Here is a 21,576-nt window from a genome sequence, read left to right on the forward strand (position 1 = left end):
CAGTGGGGAAGGAGCGAGCAGAGAGAGAGAGAGAAAGAAAGAGGGAGGGATGGAGAAAGGAAGAGCAGAAAGAGGGAAAGAGGGAGGAGTGGGGCTTTGGTGTGTGCCACACTTTTGGGGGGCAAGACACGATTGCAAGAGGGACTTTGCCTAACAAATGCAATCAGTGTAACCTGGTTTGTTGTACCCTCAATGAATCCCCAACAATAAAAAAAAAAAGCAAAATCACTTACCTTAAATAAAGGAGTCAGTTTCCTCTCAAAGGAAATATATTGTAAAATTAGTCTTTTGTATATTTTGAGCTGATTAAAATTGAAACGGTATTTTTAACATTTAGTATTTATTGCATTTTTTCCCTCTGTTTCTTCCTATAGGGTATCCATAGAGTCATTTAAGCATGGAGCTTTGAGAGAACAACTGGCTGACCTGGCCACAAGACAGAAGAGGCTTTTAGTTGCGGCAAAAAAACAGAAAGAAATAAGCCTGAAAATTCAAAACTATAAGAATGTTACATCGCTATCTGGTCTTGGTTTGAGGAAGCTGCCACCCAGCTCAGAAACCTCCAGTGAAAAAGACAGCCAAGAGCCTACCAGTCTAGAAAATTCAGTGCAACCCCAAACAGGTTCACTTTCTCCTGTCAGCTTTGTTTATGGAAGCATGCAGGAAACACAGTTGTCTCTAGAAACTTGCAATTATAACCACAATACCAAAATTTGTCTAAATTCAGAAGCAGTGAGAAGGGAAGAATTTTCTGGAAATGAGGTGAATTCTAAACAAAATGCCAACAATTATACCTTGGACGCATTATCAAAATCCAGATATTCAGGTGACACTGAGATTAAATTGCCATCCCAACCTGTTGCTTTTATTCTTCAAACAGAATATACACAAAAAGAAAATGATCTTACACAAATTACCGCCAAAGAGCATGAAGTCTATAGTCCTTCTGCAGTAAATGGCACATTGAATATTTCAGAAACCACAAGTGTACTTGCCCAAAATGATGCCCATTTATCAACTGTTATTTGTAATCAGGACCTTTCCAGTGATCCAAAAAGAGGAAACAGAAAGACATCTTTCCAGCAACCACCTAGGGAGGCATCAGAATCCTTGGCACATCAAGGGATTGCTGTTTTAGGTACAGCACATCAGATGAAATCATGTCTTAAAAAATTAGCTTCTACTGATCCACAAGCAAAGGACAGCCAGATCTCTTCCTCTGGGTTTGGGCATCAGCATACTATAAAAAAGCCCTTACACTCCAGTACAGCTCCTAAGAAGAAATGTATGCAGATAAAAGATTTGATATTACTAGGAAGAATTAATCCAGGAAATAACATTCTGGAATTCAAAACACAGGTATTCTATTATTTCTTCCTCTAAAACTATGCACATTTCATAAACAAGTGAGTAAATGTTACTATCACATGGTGTACACAGTTAGCTCTGATTAGGTAAATGGGTTGGTTAGACTAACTAAATGGAGGGATACAACCATTGTATTTTTAGCAAGTGAAATCATGCTTCTGGAATTGCCCCCATACATTTTAGATACAAGCTTCTTCTCAGAACAGAACTAGATTTTGTTGCAGCAGGAAAGATTTAAGAACAACACAAAAATAATAAATCGAAGCTGTCTTTAATTTCAGAATTTTAGGAACTACAATTGTACTACTAAAGGATCCCCTAAAAAGAATAAATACAGGTTGGCCATATAAATATTAAATTGCACATGAACTGTATGGCCACTGTGTATAAATTCATCTTCCATATAAGCTCAATTTAGAACAAAAGAGTTACTTGGAGTTTGGGTAAGTATGACTCAATTAAAACAGTATCATATAGACATGAAAGTAGAGGAGGAAAGCAAAGGTTCAACATAAACCAATTTTTTGCTAAATAGTACCTCCCTCAAATTAACCAAAGCAGCTCAATTTTTTTTCTTTTTTTCTTTTTTTGTTTGTTTTTTAGTGTCCAATCTGTATGTGAGAACAGCTGGGTTTTTTTTTTTTTTTATTGTTGGGGATTCATTGAGGGTACAATAAATCAGATTACACTGATTGCATTTGTTAGGCAAAGTCCCTCTTGCAAACGTGTCTTGCCCCCAAAAAGTGTGGCACACACCAAGGCTCCACCCTGCCCTCCCTCTATCTGCTCTTCCTTTCCCCACCCCTCTTCTTTCTCTCACTGCAGAGAACTAACTCAAATTTTAAGTTAGTTACATAATTCAAATTTTGACGTTTACTTTTTGAGATTAGCTGCACTAAAATTTTAATTTTATATATTTCAGTTTTTTCCTTCCTTTAACAGCCTTATTGAGATGTAGTAGATATATAGTACACTGCACATACTTAAAATGTACAGGTTGGGCAGCACCTGTGGCTCAGTTAGGAGGGCACTGGCCCCATATCCTGAAGGTGGCGGGTTTGAAGCCACCCCGGCCCAACTGCAACAAAATATAGCCGGGCATTGTGGTGGGCGCCTAAAGTCCCAGCTACTTGGGAGGCTGAGGCAAGATAATCGGATAAGACCAGAAGTTTGGCGTTGCCCTGAGCTATGATGTCACAGGACTCTACTGAGGGCAATAAAGTGAGACTCTGTCTCTAAAAAATAAAAATAAAAAAACATAAAGTGTACAGGTTGACAAGTTTGGCACCTGTGACACCATGACCACAAACAAGATAATGAACATGTCCATCATCCCCCCAAATTTGTAATTTTTGGAATCCCTCCCTTCCCCTGCCAATCCCCAGACTATTACTGGTCATCTTTCTGTTCCTATATATTAGTTTGCATTCTAAGAATTCTGTGTAAGTGGAATTATATGTATTTATTGTTGTCTAGCTTCTCTGAGCATAATTTCATCCATGTTGTAGCATGTATCAGCACTTCATTCCTCTCTTGCTTCTGAGTAATAATCCATTGCATGTATATATCATCTTTTGTTTATCGATTCACCTCTTATAGACATTTAGCTTATTTCTAGTTGTTGGCTATTACATATAAAGCTACTATGAATATTGGTGTACAAGTTTGAGTATGACATAGATAATTCATTTGGGGGACTAAATACCTAAGAGTAGAGTGGCAGAATCATATGGTAGATGTATATTTAATTTTTGAGAAATTGCCAAAATTGTTTGTAACATTTTATATTTTCATCAGTTGTGTATGAGAATTCTAGTTCCTCTATATCCACACCAACACTTAACATGATCAGCCTTTTAATTTTAGCCATGATAACATGTGGTATAGATGTATATAGTTAACATGTACACAAAGCTTGTGTTTTATCATTGTGGTTTTAATTTGCATATCCATAATAATTAATGATAATGAGCACTTTTTCATGTGCTATTTGTTATCCATACTCTTTGGTGAAGCGTCTTTTCAAATCTTGCCCTTTTTTTTTATTAGTAACTGATTTTCTTACTGAGTTTTGAGAGTGTTTTTAATGTCCTTTATCAAACATATTTTTAAAAATATTTTAGCTGGACTGTGGCTTATCTTTTCATTCTGTTAGCATCATCTTTTAAAAATCAGAAGCTTTTGGCTCAGCATCCATAGTACAGTGGTTACGATGCCAGCCACATACACCAAGGCTAGTGGGTTCGAACCTGGCCCTGGCCAGCTATACAATGACAACTGCAAGGAAAAATAGCCAGGCATTGTGGCAGGCACCTGTAGTTCCAGCTCCTTGGGAGGCTGAGGCAAGAGAGCCCAAGAGTTTGAGGTTGCTATGAGCTGTGACACCGTGGCACTCCACCAAAGGAGACATAGTGAGACTCTGTCTCAAAAAATAAAGTAAAATAAAATAAATCAGATGCTTTTATTTCTGATGAAATCTAATTTATCAGTCTTTGCCTAGAATAACAATGATTTTCTCCTGTTTTCTTCTACAACTTTTATCATTTTAGGTTTATATTTAGGACTATGATTTATTGGAATTTATTTTTATATATGGTTCAAAGTCGGATCCCCATTCATATTTTTTAATTTGGGTATCCAGTTATTCCCATGTGTTGAAAAAAAGTATCCTTTCTCAAATTGCCTTATGTCTTTGTCAAAAAATCAGTTGTTCATATTATTATATATCTATTCCTAGACTACCTATTCTATTTCATTGATCTTTCTATCAGTACTAAACCGTCTCAGTTGTGTAATAAGTCTTGAAATCAGGTTGTGTTAATCCTCCAATTTTATTCTTTTTTTTTTTTTTTGAGACAGAGTCTCACTATGCCACCCTCAGTAGAGTGCTGTGGCATCGCAGTTCACAGCAACTTCAAACTCTTGGGCTTAAGCGATTCTCTTGCCACAGCCTCCTGAGGAGCTGGAACTACAGGCACCCGCCACAATGCCCAACTATGTTTTGGTTGCAGTTGTCATTGTTGTTTAGCAGGCCCGGGTTGGGCTCAAACTTGCCAGCCTCAGGGTATGTGGCCGGCACCCTACTCACTGAGGTACAGGCACTGAGCCAATTCTTTTTCAAGCATTTGGCTATTCTAGGTCCTTTGCAATTCCATATCAATTTTAGAATAAGTCTGTCAATTTCTATTCAGAAAATTTCTATTATTTTATTGATATTTCATTGAATCTATAGATTAATTTGGGGAGAAATGACATCTTAGCAATTTTGAGTTTTCCAACTCAGGAAAATAGTATCTCTCCATTTATTTAGGTCTGTCTTGAGTTTTCTCAGCAGTGTAGGAGACAGTATGTAGGTCTTTCACATCTTTTGTCAGATTTTATCCTGAAGGGTGTCATATTTTTTATATTATTGTAAATGATGTTGTTTTCTAAATTTCTTTTTTTGTTGTTGTTGGAGAATTATTGAGGATACAATAAACCAGGTTACACTGTTTGTGTTTGCTAGGTGAGGTCCCTCTATTAATAGTGTCCTGCCCTCAAGACATGTGTCACACACTATGACCCCCCACCCCTTTCCGCCCTTCCCTCTCTCCCCATGAAATTCCTGGTATTTCATTTCCTTTGAAGCTACTGAAAAGGAAATTCTGTCTTTGAGGAGCTTCTCATCTTGGCTATTCTTGGCATATACAAAGACTACTGATTTGTGGACATTGATTTGATATCCTGAGACATTACTGTATTTTTTCACTTCCAGGAGTCTTGTGGTTGAGTCTTTGGGGTTCTCTTAAGTATAAGATTATATCATCGGGGTGGCGCCTGTGGCTCAAGGAGTAGGGCGCCAGTCCCATATGCCAGAGGTGGCGGGTTCAAACCCAGCCCTGGCCAAAAAACCACAAAAAAAAAAAAAAATTATATTATCAGCAAAGAGGGAGAGTTTAACTTCTTCTGCCCCCATTTGGATGCCTTTTATTACCTTCTCTTGCCTGATTGTACTGGCTAGAACTTCCAGCACTATGTTAAACAGTAGTGGCAATAGAGGACAACCTTGTCTTGTTGCAGTTTTGAGTGGAAAAACTTTCAGTTTTACTCCAGTCAGTGTAATATTAGCTGTGGGTTTGTCATAGATGGCCTTGATCAGTTTAAGAAATGTGCCACCTGGGCAGCACCTATGGCTCTAAGGAGTAGGGCACTGGCCCCATATACCGGAGATGGTGAGTTCAAACTCGGCCGTAGCCAAAAACTGAAAGAAAAAAAAAGAAAAAAATGTGCCACCTATGCCTATATTCTTCAGAGTTTGAATTAGAAAAGGATGTTGAATTTTATCAAATGCTATTTCTACATCTATTGAAAGGATCATGTGATCTTTGGTTTTGCTTCTGTTGATATGGTGAATTACATATATGGACTTGTGTATGTTAAACCAGCCTTGCATCCCTGGAATGAAACCCACTTGATCATGGTGTATGACTTCTTTAATGATAAGCTGTAATCTATTGGCTAGGATTTTATTGAGAATTTTTGCATCTATATTCTGTAAGAATATAGGCCTAGGTGGCATGACTGTAGTTCTCCTTTTTAGTTGGATTGTTGCCTGGTTTTGATATCAGGGTGATGTTTGCTTCATAAAAAATGTTGAAGAAGATTCCTTCTTTCTCAATTTTTTGAAATAGTTTCCGTAGTATGAGTATAAGCTCTTCTTTGAAGGTTTGATAGAATTCTGCTGTGAAGCCTTCTGGACCAGGGCATTTTTTTGTTGGGAGTTTTTTTATTGTTTCTTTGATCTCAGTCTTGACATTGGTCTGTTCAGGAGATCTGTTTCTTCTTGATTAAGTCTAGGAAGAGGGTGTGAGTCCAAGTATTGATCCATTTCCTCCACATTGTCAAATTTGGGGGCATAGAGTTTCTTGTAGTATACAGAGATAATCTCTTGTATGTCTGTGGCATCTGTTGTTATTTCCCCTTTATCATTTCTGATTGAGGTTATTAGAGATTTTACTTTTCTTTTTCTAGTTAGTCTGCCCAAAGGTTTGTCTATTTTATTTACTTTTTCAAAAAACAACTTTTTGTTTCATTAGTTTTCTGAATGATGTTTTTATTTTCAATCTCATTAATCTCTGATTTAATTTTGGTTATTTCTTTTCTTCTTTTAGGTTTAGGGTTAGATTGTTCCTCTTTTTCCAATTCCATAAGATAGTTTGTAAGTATGCTGATACACTCACTTTCTCTTTTTTGAATGTAGACATCTAGTTCAATAAATTTTCTTCTCAGGACTGCTTTTGCTGTAGCCCACATGTTTTGATAACTTGTGTCTTCATTGTTGTTATGTTTGAGGAATTTAACAATTTCCTCTTTTATCTCTTCCTGAATCCAACTATCATTCAGCTTAAGGTTGTTTAATTTCCTAGTCTTTGTGTGGGGATGAACATTTTTGTTGGAGTTGAGCTTCACCTTTATAGCCTTGTGGTCTAAAAAGAGACATGGTATAATTTCTGTTCCTTTAATTTTGCTAAGATTTGATTTTGTAGTAAGTGCCATGAGCTGGCAAGAAAATAGTATATTCTTTTTCTTTGGGATGGTGTGTTTTATATATGTCTATTAATCTTGTTTGTTCTAGGGTCACATTTAAGTCCTTTATATCCTTGTTTAGTTTCTGTTTAGAGCAGCGGTTCTCAACCTGTGGGTCACGTCCCCTTTGTAACAATGAAAATACATCCTGCATATCAGATATTTACATTATGATTCATAACAGTAGCAAAATCACAGTAATGAAGTAGCAATGAAAATAATTTTATGGTTGGGGGTCACCACAACATGAGGAACTGTATTAAAGGGTTGCGGCACTACAAAGCATTAGGAAGGTTGAGAACTACTGGTTTAGAGGATCTGTCCAATTCTGACAGAGGGGTGTTGAAGAACCTGACTATTATGGAGTAATGGGATATTACTCAGACCCTCAAGGTCTGTTTTGTAAATCTGGGAGCATTTAAGTTGGGTGCATAAATATTTAAAATTGAAACATCTTCTTGTTGTATTGTTCCTTTGACCAGCATGAAGTGTCCGTCTTTGTTTTTCTTAACTATAGTTGCTTTGAAAATGCTTGTATCTGAAAATAAGATTGCAATCTCTCCTTTTTTCTGATTTCCATTTGCTTGAAATACTATTTTCCATCCCTTACTCCTTAGGCTTCATTTGTCCTTCAGGGCTAGGTGTGTCTCCTGGAGACAGCATATGGATGGCTTGTACTTTTTCATCCATTCAGCCAGCCTGGGCCCCTTCAGTGGTGAATTCAGTCCATTGACATTTATTGGGAGAATTGATAAGTGTAGTGGAGTTCTGTTCATCTTATTTTGTGAGAATCCATAGTGTAGTTTTATTCTTTGTGCCATTGTGAAAACTAAATTTTGACCTATAGCTTCTGGGTGTTTACTTTGCTGGTGGTCCATTGTGGTGGTCAGTGTGTAAAATAGGTCTAAGTATTTCCTGGAGAGTTGGTATTGTTGTGAATTTCCTCAGTGCTTGTATATCTGCAAAAGATTTGATTTCTCTGTCAATTCTGAAGCTTAGTTTAGCAGGATACATGATTCTAGCCTGAAAATTATTTTAAGGATGTTGAAGATGGATAACCATGCTCTTCTGGCTTGGAAGGTTTCAGTTGAAAATCTACTGTCATCCTAATGGCTCTACCCCTGTAGGTCAATTGGCACTTATTCCTAGCTGCTTGCAGAATTTTCTCCTTAATCTTGACTTTGGACAGGTTCATTACACTGTGTCTTGGAATGACTCTGTTTGAATTGAGATGACCCAGGGTTTGATACCATCTGAAAGGAGTATGTCATGGTCTTTAATTAAAACTTGGGAAGTTTTCATTTATGATAGTCTCCAAGAGGGCTTCCATACCTTTGGGACAATCTTCTTCCCCTTTAGGGATTCCTGTTATCCGTATGTTTGAACACTTTGTGGAGTCTTGTAGTTCTCTAAGTGCCTGCTCTGCTTTCTCTCTCTTCTTTTCTGACTCTGTAACTACCTTTGTTAACTCGAAGACTTTATCCTCTAACTCTGATGTTCTTTCTTCTCCATGATCTAATCTATTTTTTTTTTTTTTGAGACAGAGCCTCAAGCTGTTGCCCTGGGTAGAATGCCGTGGTATCATAGCCCACAGCACCCTTCAACTCCTGGGCTTAAGCAATTCTCTTGACTCAGCCTCCCAAGTAGCTGGGACTACAGGCACCCACCACAATGCCTGACTATTATTTTTGGTTGCAGCCATGATTGTTGTTTGGCAGGCCCAGGCTGAATTCAAACCCGCCAGCTCAGGTATATGTGGCTGCCACCTTAGTTGCTTGAGCCACAGGCACCAAGCCATCTAATCTATTTGTGATACTTTCTACTGCATCTTTACATTCTCTGATTTTCTCTTTCATTTTCTTAAGCTCATTCATGTCCTTTCTATATTCTACATACTTCTCATCCAACTTTTGGTTCTGTGTTTCTATTTTCTCATCCATTCCCTTTATTGTCTTAATCATCCATATTTTAAATCATCCTTTCTGTCACATCCATTAATTCTTTATAGGATGAGTCTTCTGTAAAAGCTGCCTGTGGTCCCTTGGAGGACTTGCTCTATTTTCTCATGGTGCCTGAATATTTTTTTGGTTCCTCCTCACATGTACTTTCTTCTTCTTCACCTCTTTGTGCACCTTTTTCCTTCTCAGTTTCTCCTTTGGTTCAAATTACCTTGTCTCAGAGTTTATGTGATGAAGAAACTTCTTGGTGTAAGGCCAAAATGAGGAGAAAGGTAAGGAGCATGGCAGGGAGAAATAGGGGGGAAAGAAAGAGAAAAAAAGAAGGAAGGAGTAAAAGAAAGGAAAAAGAAGAAAAGAAAAAAGAGAGAAGGGAGAGTAACAGAAGAAAAAAGAAAAAAAACTTGGAGAACAGGAGAGAAGGAGGTCAGGAAGAGAGACTGAGAGCAACAGAAGAAATGGAATTGATCAGCATGGTGGTAAGCCATGCTTGTAACTCAAAAGTTTTGAGGAGGCTGGACTGGGAGGGTTCCTCAAAATCAGGCGGTCCTTACCAGCCTAAGCAGAGCCAGATTCTTCCTCTGCCAAAACTAGGATGGGAAGAAAAAGAGCAAAAACAAACAACACTAAGGAAAAATTAAGTAAGAATGGAAACAAAATAGAAAAATTCTGCAGTGTGGTCTTGCTGCTGTGTGAAGGCCCTTCGGGTGGTCAGTGACGCAGAGGTTAGACCTGATTATTGAAATAGTATGAGGCAAAGAGGACTACAAGCTCTGGTGGCATGTAGCAAACTTTTTTATTTCTACCTGGCTTATATAGCCAGTTCTGCACGTACGCACTGTTAATCAATAATCACATGATCACTTTATAGGTATATTGTAAAAGCAAATTAACCTTTTCCTGGAATCTGCTAATCTACTGATCAGTTGATACTCATTCTTTTAAACTTTCTATTATATTTAAAAATAGTAGTCCCAGAAAAACATGCTTTTAGCCATTTTTCCCATAAACCGCTAAGTCACAAGACTGCTGAGGGGAAAAGGTTGATTATTCCCCTGCTCTCTGGAAGCCCAAATCACCTAGAGGTAGAGATCTTATCTTACAAAACCACAGCCCGGAGATTCATAAGACTTACCAATGATGTGTCTGCACGCCTCGGCCCCCATGGCCAGCTTCTGAGCACTGGACTTTTACCTTCAAAGCACTCAGGCTTGGGGTGGCGCCTGTAGCTCAAGGAGTAGGGCGCCCGTCCCATATGCCAGAGGTGGCAGGTTCAAACCTAGCCCTGGCCAAAAACCAAAAAAAAAAAACAAAAAACAAAGCACTCAGGCTTAACAGCCAAGTTAGAATTCAGCCCTGGTTTCAGCCTGGTGCAAACTAAGAATTTGTCTCTGCTCACTCTCAGAATGGTGGGCACAGAGGCATATAGGCTTTTCACCTTTATCTTGCCAATACTGTCTTCCTCGGGCCAGAGGTAGAAAGGTCTCTTAGCCCCCTTGAGCCAGACTAGAGCTGTGGCCTACTTGCTAGACCACAGCTATGTCCCCAAGCTCTCAGCAATAAAAAAAATAAAGAAAGGAAAAAGATATAATAAGAATAGATAAAGGAAATTTAAAATACCATTGTATCTCCTAGAGGAGATAGAGGGAAGTGGAATAAAGAAAGAAAGGAGAAAGAAAAGAAAAAAAGGAGGGGATATCTTAGCTGTTGCAGAAGTGATTAATGTGGGAGAGAGAAGGAAGGTAGAATAGTCTCTGTCCAAAGAGAGAAAGTACAGAAGTGGAATAAGGAGAGAGAATAAATGAGTTTAAAATACTGTAACCAAAAAGTTGAGGAGCACTTGCTCTTGATGTAAGTAAAAATAGAAATTAAGAAAAGAACCAGCCATACAAGTAAGCAAGAAACAAGACATATCAATACAAAATAATGAAAATCTGTAATAACCATAAATAAGTGACCTCAGGAACAAATAAATGAAGGAACAACAACAACAAAAAAAAAAAGAAAAAAATTCAAAAAGAAAGAAAAAATACTAACAACAAGAAAAAGAAAAAAAAGAAACTAGTTATATATATATGTTTATATATGTGTATGGCCAGAGGGTCTGACTTTAGAATTCCATTTGTAAGAGGAGGAGTAAGATGGCGCATTTGTGTTGCAATATATTGCTGGGACATCAGGTGGCGCTATAGTTTTAGGGGATGGACAACACAGCCAATAACCTCTCTATAGATCCCAGACATAGACCTGATCCCCAACTTAAAGTCCACAGTGATCGTCTGATTATTTCTTCAGCATTCAGGCTCCATCTGGTTCCCCAGAGGCAGGTGTTCCCCTGAGGTGCAGGAGTCCCTGAGCCTGTAATGACTGGAGGTCCAATCCCAGCAGGCAGAACTAAGATGGCTACATTCCTGTAGGAGGCCCGCCCTCACAACCTTCTCACAACCTTTCCATAATGGCTGAGCCCTTGCTGCCAGGACCTTCCCAGAATGGCCTTCTCTACCAAACCGGTGGCAAATCCACTCCAACTAGCCCTCAGCTCTGGCTGCTATTTATTGTTGGGGTGTACCCAGTCTTCCAGGCTATCCACTCAGCACACTTCTCCCAAGAATGAAAAGTAAAACAAGGCTTCCTCATGACCGGACCTTCATGGCTGCTGCCCACCGCTCACAACACTTGCCTAGTGAGTCACTAGTCTCCACCCTGGCACTCCCGCAACATCCTGCTGCCTTGCAGCACATTCTGAACCACAGCTCCAGACAAAATTTTCTCACCAAATGCCCGACTAATACCCATTTCTCAGTTGATTTAGGAGACCTCAGCCAAATGTTCTTCCTGATTGCCGTCTTGCTCTTGTTTTCTAATTTTCGATTCTAGTTTATTACTAATATGTAGAAATACAGCTGATTTTTGTATATTGAGACTTGACTTTACAAACTCATTAAAAAATCACTTATTCAAGTAAATTTCTGGAAATTCCATTGGTTTTTCTATACAAATGATCATGTTGTCTACGAATGAAGATAATTTTGCTTCCTTAATTCATTTGAATACCTTTTATTTATTTTTGTTGACTGACTACACTGGCTAAAACCTCTAGTACAAAGCAGAAATAAAGTGATAACAGCAGACTTTTATTTTGTCCCAAGATAAGACCACTTTTTTTATGGAGAAAAAAATACAATGTTTTACTATTAGGTAGGATGTTAGCTATAGGTTTTTCATAAAAGCTCTTTATTAGGCTGAGGAAATTCTCTTCTATGCCTAGTTTAAGTGCTTTTTTAATCACATAAAGGTACCAAATTGTATAAAATGTTCTTTCTATACCTATTGAAATGAAATGATCATGTAGTTTTGTTTTTTGTTCTATTAATATGGAGTGTCACATTAATTAACTTTTGGATATTAAACCAACTTTGCATTTCTGAGATAAATGCATGGTAAACAATTCCGGTCATATAAATATTTTTATTTGTTCCTGGATTTGGTTTGCTGGTATTTGTTGAGGATTTTTGCATCCATATTTGTTAAAGAATATGGCCTGGTAGTTTTTGTGTGTTGTCTTTGTCTGGTTTGGGCATCAGGGTAATATAATACTAACCTCAGAGAATGGTTTAAAAGTGTTTCCTCTCAGGGTGGTGTCTGTGGCTCAAGGAGGAGGGTGCCGGCCCCATATGCCAGAGGTGTTGGGTTCAAACCCAGGCCCAGGCCAAAAACTGCAAAAAAAAAAAAGTGTTTCCTCTCTCCTGTTTTGTGGACGAGTTTGTGAAGAAATGGTATTAAGTTGTCTTTAAATGTTTTGTAGTATTCCACAATGAAACCATCTATGCTTGTGCTTTTCTTTGTGGTAGTGTTTTTATTATTAATTCAGTCGTTTTTATTTGTTATAGGTATATTCAGATGTCTGTTTCTTCTCACTTGTTTTCCTTGGTCAATCTAGCTATAATTTTGTTCATTTTGTTGATCTTTTCAAAAAAATCAACTTTTGGTTTTATTGATTTTTCTTTACTGTTTTCTACTGTCTGTTTTATTTCTTGCCCCTCTGTTATTTACTTCCTTCTGTTTGCTTTGGATTTAATTTGCTCTTCTTTAGTGTCTTAGGTTGGAAAGTTAGGTTAGTGAATTGATTTCTTACTTCTTTCTCAATGTAGGCATTTTTATACCTATAAATTTACCTCTAACCACTGATGTTGCAGCACAATTATATCTTCATTTGCATTCATCTCAAAGTGTTTTCTGATTTTCCTTTTGCTTCTTTGATCCATTAATTATTTAGGATATATAATTTGATTTCCATATAACTTTTGAGTTTCTTACTTTTTTGTTAGTCATTCTAATTTTGGATTTATTCTATTAATAATTTGTATTATTTCAGTCTTTAAAAAATTTTTTTTAATTGTTTGGGATTCATCGAGAGTACAAAGAATTAGGTTACACTGATTGCATTTGTTAGATAAAGTCCCTCTTATAATTGTGTCCTGCCCCCAAAAGATGTGCCCTACACCATGCCTTTTAAATTTTTTGAGATGTATTGTATGGGTTACCTAATAATATGTGGTCTATCCTGGAGAAGAATGATCTATGTGCACTTGAGAAGAAAGTGTATTGACCTGTTGTTAAGTGAAGTTTTCTATATAAATGCCTGTTAAGTCTAGTTGGTTTATAGTATTGTTCAAGTTTTCTCTTTCCTTGCTAATCTTTTATTTGGTCTATGTAGTAGTGGCTTTTCATTGGCAGAGTACATCCCAAGACTACCTGTGGATGCCTCAAAACGCAGATAGTGCCAAACTCTACATACACTATGTTTTTTTGTATACATATATACCTTTGATAAAGTTTAATTTATAAATGAGACACAGTAAGACAGTAACAACAATAACTAATAATAAAATAGAACAATTATAACCATATGTCACCATTAGTACTTTTGTGCTTGGGAGCCATTATTAATCAGATAAAGGTTACTTGAATGTAAGCACTGCCATGCTACAACAGTTGATCTGATAACCTAGGTGGCTAGTGACTAATAAGAAATTAACATGTACAGTGTGGATATGTCTGACAAAGGGATGAGACCTAATTTGAAACTTATGAAATGTTTACTGCTGGAATTTTTGTTGATATGCTTTATGGTGGCCCACATTTAAGACATTTTCATTTTTCTTCTTTTTTCTCTCCTTTCTTTGTCTTGTGCAATCTCTATCATTCTATCTTCTAGTTTACTAACTCTTTCTCTGCCTAGTTCAAATCTCTTGTGCCTATTTAGTGAATTTTTCATGTTATTATGTTTTTTAATTCCCTAACCTTTATCTGGATTTTTATAGATTTTTTCTCTTTATTGATATTCTCTATTTGATACAACCTTATTATCATCCCCTCCTTTATGTCTTTAATAATGGTTTCTTTTACTGTGTTGAATGTATTTATAATGATTATTTTCAAGTCTTTGTTAAATCCAATATCCCTATTCTCTTGCTTGTTTTTTCAGATATTTGTGTCATACTTTCCTATTTCTTTTTATGTCTCATAATTTTTGTTAGAACTGTGGCTCAGTGAGCAGGGCGCCGGCCCCATATGCCGAGGGTGGCGGGTTCAAACCCAGCCCCGGCCAAACTGCAACAAAAAAATAGCCGGGCGTTGTGGCGGGTGCCTGTAGTCCCAGCTACTCGGGAGGCTGAGGCAGGAGTGCCATGGCACTCTACCAAGGGCAATAAAGTGAAACTCTGTCTCTACAAAAAAAAAAAAAAAGAACTGAACATTTTAGAAAATGTATTGTACCAACTCTATGTACTAGCCTCTACCTTCTCTTAGGCTTCTTGATGTTATTTGCTAATTTGTATAGTTATTGGCTAGATTTTTTTAGTAAAGTCTCTTTCCCTCACTTTAGTGTTAAACTTGGATGGTCTGGCTCTCTTCTCTTGACCACATACAATAATAGCTCTACTTGTTTTCCACTGATCTATTGTTTTCAACAATGTTCAGAGGCATAAATTGCTTTACAGGTCAATGAAATTTATTATGATTCCCGGAAGGCTTCTGCCAGTTCTTTTCCCAGTTGTCTCTTGAAAACTAGCCAACCTATAGTTTAGCCTATTTTCTCAAATGAATCTAGCAGTCTACTCTTAGTTGACTTTTACCACAACTTCTGCTATTTCTGATAGTATCCTTGAGCTTGAACTTCTCCTCCGAAAGCATTACAAATGAAGTCAATTCCTTTGAGAAGAGGTTAGGAACTATCTGCTTTAAGGCCTTCCTCTCTTCCCAGGCAAAATCAGTGAGTCATGGCCCTGGAACTGGGGGTGGGGACAATGATTTCTCTCTGAATGACATCTCTGCCTTAGGAAGTGAGCACTCACTGGAGAGGGGGCAGGGGCCTCATATCTTTTCAACTTGTCTCTCCCAACTTAAATCTACCCCCTTACAAGCCAAGGCAAAGGTGCTTGAATTCCCATGAGACTCAGTGATGCCATGTCAAAAATAAAGCCTGTCTCATCATTCAGAGCTGGGCAAAAGAAGGAAGGGCTCACATTCTAGCTGGAGTTGTCTGCAACTTAGCCTTAGGAACAGATAGCTGAGGACAGATTGAGAAATGCTGAGGTTTTGTCCCTTTCAGGAAGATAGTCCTCCAACAGGACCTCTGTGGTCTGACTATAGCAATCTAGAGTAGAGTCTCCACCTGACTGAGCTGGAAGTGGGGAAGAAGGAAGCACACTCTCACCTTTTAAATGTAAGTTTTGTAGATTTTGTTGAATAGGTGTTTCTTTATTTGCTGCATGCCCTCATGACCATTTCCAGATGCTTTAAATCTTCATCTCTCAGTCTCATTCTCTCTCTCTCACTCACATACATACATGACAAAGTATGTAATACACACACACACATATATATATATCAGGTGTTAGGGTAAATCTGGTCCCTGTTACTTTGTCATGGTCAGAAGCAGAAGTTCACATACTTCAGCTGATTTTCATTTTTTTATTTTTTCATTTCAGGAGGCTACCTACAAAGCCAGTATTTTATTGAGTGGTAAAATTAAGGTAGAAAATGGTCAAATTTATCAAAACCCAGTTACTTGGCTTAAAGATCTTCTGGGAAATGACAGTTATGTGACCTGGAATTATGCTTGGAGTAAGGTGAGTCTTTTTAAGTTTATCTTTAACTTTATATTCAAATGTAAAGGTACATTTTTTAAATGATAGAACTATTTCCTTTCTTCTTTCTTAAGAAATCTGAATGATCTCTAATCTAGCTTTTGTCCTCATGTTTCCCTTCTGTGATATGCTACCTGTTTCCTCTCTCAACTCCTATTTATCAGAATTCCCCATGGTCAATGTTACAAAAATGCCTGTTCCTTCCCTTTCTTGCTCCTCATCTAGTATCCGAAAGTTAAATACCCCTCATTTTCCCCTTCTATCTGAGGGATTTCAGGTCTTTGTGACTCCACATAGAAAATATGGTACCACTGGCATATTGATAATTTAGGTAATATGTTATTATTTTAATGAAATAAAGTAAAATCTCCTAAGTACAAAAAGAATGGGCAAGGCTCCCATTCTTAGTGTACTTTTATGTTTGAAAATATCTTTGTTCATGAATTGCTAGCCCTCCGAAAAGAAGTATTTTCATTCAGACCTCCCAGACTTAGTAGCCTCCTCCTGAGTTCTAGCTTCTGAGTTAGAAGCCCAAAACCCTTGGAGTCCAGTATTCTTCCACTCTTAGATGTCCATGGCACCCTTTAGGGACAGTCTTAAAATGATTGACCCAGGAAAGTGGAAATCATCAGGCATCCACTCTTACTGTTTTAGAGAATAGAAGATACAGTTGACTTCTAGTAACCATTACAGGCAGCTTCAGTGCCCCAGTAATAGGAGGCACAGCTTCTTCTCTTTTTAATTCATCCCATCTCTGCCCACTGTCCCTCCTAGTCCTTGTTGTGTCCCAACTCTGCATTCTGGTCTCCTAGACCTTTTAGGCAGATGCTTCTTAGCACTGTATTTCAGTTCCTTCCCTTACATCAGCACATTCTGAAATTTGTCTGCTATATAGTCTCTCTGACTTTTTATTATCCTAAAGTTTTATTTTTGTTTTTTTTTTTTCCACCCCTGGGGTTACCAAGCCATCTGCTCTCAGTTTACCTTAGTTCCTTTGCTTAATATTAGGAATTAACTTCTTTGCCCATGAAAATCCCTTTCTATTACAAAGTTTCTTAAATTTGTGGTAGATTATACTGTTTTGTTGAAATTGAATCTTGCTCACAGGACAGATACTGTATGAATTGCTATAGCTGCGGTTCCTTTGAGCTTAATATTCCTGTGGTATAGTGTGCCCAGTGATGGCACAGGTCTCCCACTCTTTTTCTGTATTGGAACTTCAGAATTTCCTGCCTTTGAATAGTGGGCTGTGACATGATTTGGCCCTGACTCTGTACTAATGCCTCATGTGCATATCACATTGCCTCCAGTATTTTCTCATCAGCCGTGTCAATTAGAGTCATGCTATTTAGCACTTAATGTGATAGTGAAGCCTCATGCAAATGTGGGCACAAAAAGTAAAGCAGTTTTTGGATATAAGATATTCATACAGATTATCTGATCAGGATTTGTTTTTCTTTGGATTAAACAGAAAATGAAAACAGAACTTTTAAAATTACTGTGGGCAGGGCGGCGCCTGTGGCTCAGTGGGTAGGGCGCCGGCCCCATAGACCGAGGGTGGTGGGTTCAAGCCTAGCTCTGGCCAAACTGCAACAAAAAAATAGCCGGGTGTTGTGGTGGATGCCTGTAGTCCCAGCTACTCGGGAGGCTGAGGCAACAGAATCACCTAAGCCCAGGAGTTGGAGGTTGCTGTGAGCTGTGTGACGCCACGGCACTCTACTGAGGGCGATAAAGTGAGACTCTGCCTCTACAAAAAAAAAAAAAAAAATTAAGGTGAGAAATGTTACCCTAGTATGTTTCTTTATAATATTTAAAAGACTCTTAAATTCTTCTTTAAAGTTTGCCACAGAAACCTTTACCTCTTCTTGTCTTAGAGTAACTTCTGAAATCACATCACTTCTTGGTGAAAGGAGCTTTTTGCTACATTGGTAAATATGAACATTTGTACTAACTAGTTCTGAGTATGGTGGTGGAGGTATGGGGCCAGGAGTGGGTGGTTGGTTGTTAGGCAGGAAATCCCAGTAAACTTGATCTTGTCCTGCATCATACAGAGTGGCAGAACCATTAGACACAGAGGTGACTCAGGCTTCCTTGCCAGGGAAATACTAATGCTTACTCCCGGCAGGCATCACTGACTTCTCTTGTTCCTGCAGCCTTCCACTTGTTAGTTACCATTCTTATGTAGCAGAGTGATTTTTGGAAGACAGGCAGAAGACCACACTAGTTCCTTGTTCCAGCCTTTATACATTATATGATCTGAGCAATGGCTTTAAATCATGGCTACACATTAGAATCACCTGAGGGGCTTTTAAAAACTACTGGCATCTAGTGGACTCCAGCCCCATAGATTTCGATGTAATAGTCTGAGTTTTATTTTTAAAGGCATTCTAGGTTTGGCACAGTGATTCACACCTGTAATCCTAGTACTTTGGGAGGCCCAGAGGGGAGGATCATTGGAGGCCAAGAGTTCGAGACTAGCCTGAGCAAGAGTGAGACCCCGTCTCTGCAAAAAAAGTAGAAATATTAGGCAAGCATGGTGATGCACACCTGTAGTAGTTCCAGCTACCTGAAGGGCTCAGATAGGAGATCACTTAAGCCCAGAAGTTTGAGGTTGTAGTGAGCTCTGATGATACAACTGCGCTCTAGTCCAGGTGACCAAGCTGTGGAACCCTGTCTTGAAAAGGAAAAAAAAAAAAATCATTCCAGATGGTTGTAATGTGCAGTCTATTTGCTTATGTATAAAATAAGGAGTTCTAGATGGTCTCTAAAGACCTTCCAACTTGGAGATTCTAGGAATGACACTGGGTGGTTTATAAAGCACTTTTACACAACATCTTTATGAGACAAAAAGATTGATATCGCTGTTTATGGATGTGAAACAGTGTTTTTCGAGGTTAAGTTCATAAGGCCACTAGTAAGTGCCAGAACCAGGACTAGAACTTGATTTTCTGATTCCCTATACATTATTTTCTACATTTATAACAATGGCACAAAAGAGGTCCACATTTCTTTTATTTTAAATAGGTTGTCCTGAGCTCAAAAAAGCATGCAGTATCATCTAGCCACCTTTATGAATGAAAGCCTCAGTCTTAGGCAGCAAAAATTGCCCACTTCCACAGGAAAAATGCCTTTCTTTGACACGATTCCACTGTGAATGTCAGTAAGAATCATAATAATGGCAAAGACAGTTCAATTTTATGAGTACCCAGGATTGGATTGATGCAGATGAAAAGTGGGCTGCTATTTTATGTAGTGATTCAAGGAGTACTAGACAGATCTCTTCTGCAGATATATTTCCTGTCCAGATATCTCAATGAACTTCAACCCTATTTGTACTCTTTCCATTCTTTTGAATTTAGTATTGACTTTTCTATATAGTCCTTTCCCTCCATCCCCCACTTAAAGAAAAATTCCTTCCACCACCATGTTTGGAATATCAAGATATGAAAAAGTTGGGTAGGAATATAGAAAATGATTAAAATTGTTCATCTGGAAACAACCAAATTCATTCGGTCAGTTACTCACATTGTTAATGTGTCTTAAATCACCTATCAACCCTGGTTCTGCTTAGCTCCATTATAGAAGGGAAGGAAGGAAAAAAGACGATTAAAGATATGGACCTCTTTTAAAATACAAATATCTAGGAGTTATAAATCTTGAAAACAAGTAATATGAAGAGTCTTCTCTTGCCTCCGGCTGCATAGAGTGTTGGGGATGTGGGGAAGAAGACTCTGGAATGGGGAGGTGGATACTACGAAGGTAAACTTCATCTACATCATTTCCCTAGAATCAGCTCATCCTAAGCAGTTATTATACATTGAAACTACTTTCTGCCTTTTATTCTGAATTCCTAAAGAAATATTTTAAGAAACATTTTTATTAACCAAAATGTCTTTTGCATTATAATGAACTTAAAAAAAAACTCTACAGTTTTCTTTTGTTTCCTTCCCTTTTGTTCTACCCTGAGATTTAAAAAATCAATTACCCCTTCTTCTTTCTCCACTTAGGGTGGGAAAATTTGTAACACTTGCTTCTTAAAACTTACAGTGCAGGCTCGGTGCTGATAGCTCAGTGAGTAGGGCACCAGCCACATACACCGAGACTGGCAGGTTCAGGCCCGGCACAGGCCTGCTAAACAACAATGACAACTGCAACCAAAAAATAGCCAGGCATTGCGGCAGGTGCCTGTAGTCCCAGCTACTCGGGAGGCTGAGGCAAGAGAATCCCTTAAGCCCAAGAGTTTGAGGTTGCTGTGAGCAATGATGCTATGGCACTCTACCCAGGGTGACATAATGAGACTCTGTCTCAAAAAAAAAAAAAAAAACTTACATGCAATAAAAATAGTCACTTAATGATCTCTGAGCAGATTTCTATTAGTCAAAACTTAAATGGTTTTTCTGAAGATGTGAAAAATCGACTAATACTTTCAAACAAAATGGAATCCAGCAGGAAAATATATTCTTGGATACGTCTTTATTATTCAAAGGCAGCTTATGTTTTATATTTTTTGAGGCATATTAGTACATAGGGCGTAGAGAAACAATTTTTACAACAATTAATAATGATAATTCCACACTTTATTTCCTTCAGAGACCTAACCAAAATAAAGTTAATTGATAATTTTTACCTGGCTTATTAGCCACATTTTCAGAATAGTGGCTGACTGGGTCATCCATCCACCTCAAACACACCTTACTGTCTCCATATACCTTACTTCTTCCTAAGTCTGACACAATATTAAGAATCCACGTAGTCTCATTTCTGAGGAATAAGGAAGATTTTGCCGGAAGAGCTTTGGGAAAGCATCAGTGCTTTAGGACAAAACACCCCTGCACTTCTGCCTTTTGGAAAAATAAAAGGGGGCAAGAGCAAGATAGCAGCCTAGAAGCATCTTATTAGCCACATATACTAAGCTTCATTTGTCTTACATGGTCTCCTCTGGGGAAAGATGGCATGCCATCAAATGCCCTTCATCCAAATGGGTTTTGGATGGTGAAGTTGTTGAGATCACTGGAGTTTATATAGTCCAAGAGTCTAAGAGCCTCACCTCCGGTTTCTCCTACCATAGAATTAGATTCAATGACATTTAGTTCAGGATTCAAAGTTTGAGTCATATGCATATGTGATGACCATTTGCTCTTATGCTTTAGCCAACTGGAAGTTTTGCACAGACACTAATATGAAATGTACTTTGTAGAAGTGCCTATTTGTCTTGAAGTCTGTTCATTAACCTGTTTACTCCTACCTTCTGGAAAGTAGATTTTTGACTCATTGCATTTTCTTAAGGCTGTATTATTTTTATGTCTGAATCACCCCTACTGGTATGTGTAAGTCACCTTATATTACCCAGCACTAACTGACAAAAATATATTTTAAGTCTGAGGTACAAGTGAGAACATATTGAGCATGATGGGTGTGTAGGGTGTGTTGGGCATTGTCAGGGCATAACACATACAAAATTCATTGTTCCCAATGGTTGTTTGGAGAAGAACTGACAAACAGCATTCAGGGGTCTCTCCTCTACTTTCTATGACAAG

General features: G+C 38.1%; 1 protein-coding gene across 2 annotated transcripts in view; it reads left to right on the forward strand.

Annotated features, from left to right (window-relative positions):
- The window catches only part of ANKRD31 (ankyrin repeat domain 31), a 216,026-nt gene that overhangs the window by 171,874 nt on the left and 22,576 nt on the right, over positions 1 to 21,576 (forward strand). For both annotated transcript variants that reach the window (XM_053596250.1, XM_053596252.1), the window contains 2 exons: positions 375 to 1,359; positions 15,881 to 16,021. In XM_053596250.1, the coding sequence (XP_053452225.1) occupies positions 375 to 1,359; positions 15,881 to 16,021 (1,126 nt within the window). The remainder of the gene's footprint in view (positions 1 to 374; positions 1,360 to 15,880; positions 16,022 to 21,576) is intronic.

The sequence above is a fragment of the Nycticebus coucang genome, chromosome 1, assembly GCF_027406575.1.
Source record: "Nycticebus coucang isolate mNycCou1 chromosome 1, mNycCou1.pri, whole genome shotgun sequence".
Taxonomy (NCBI): Eukaryota; Metazoa; Chordata; class Mammalia; order Primates; family Lorisidae; genus Nycticebus; species Nycticebus coucang.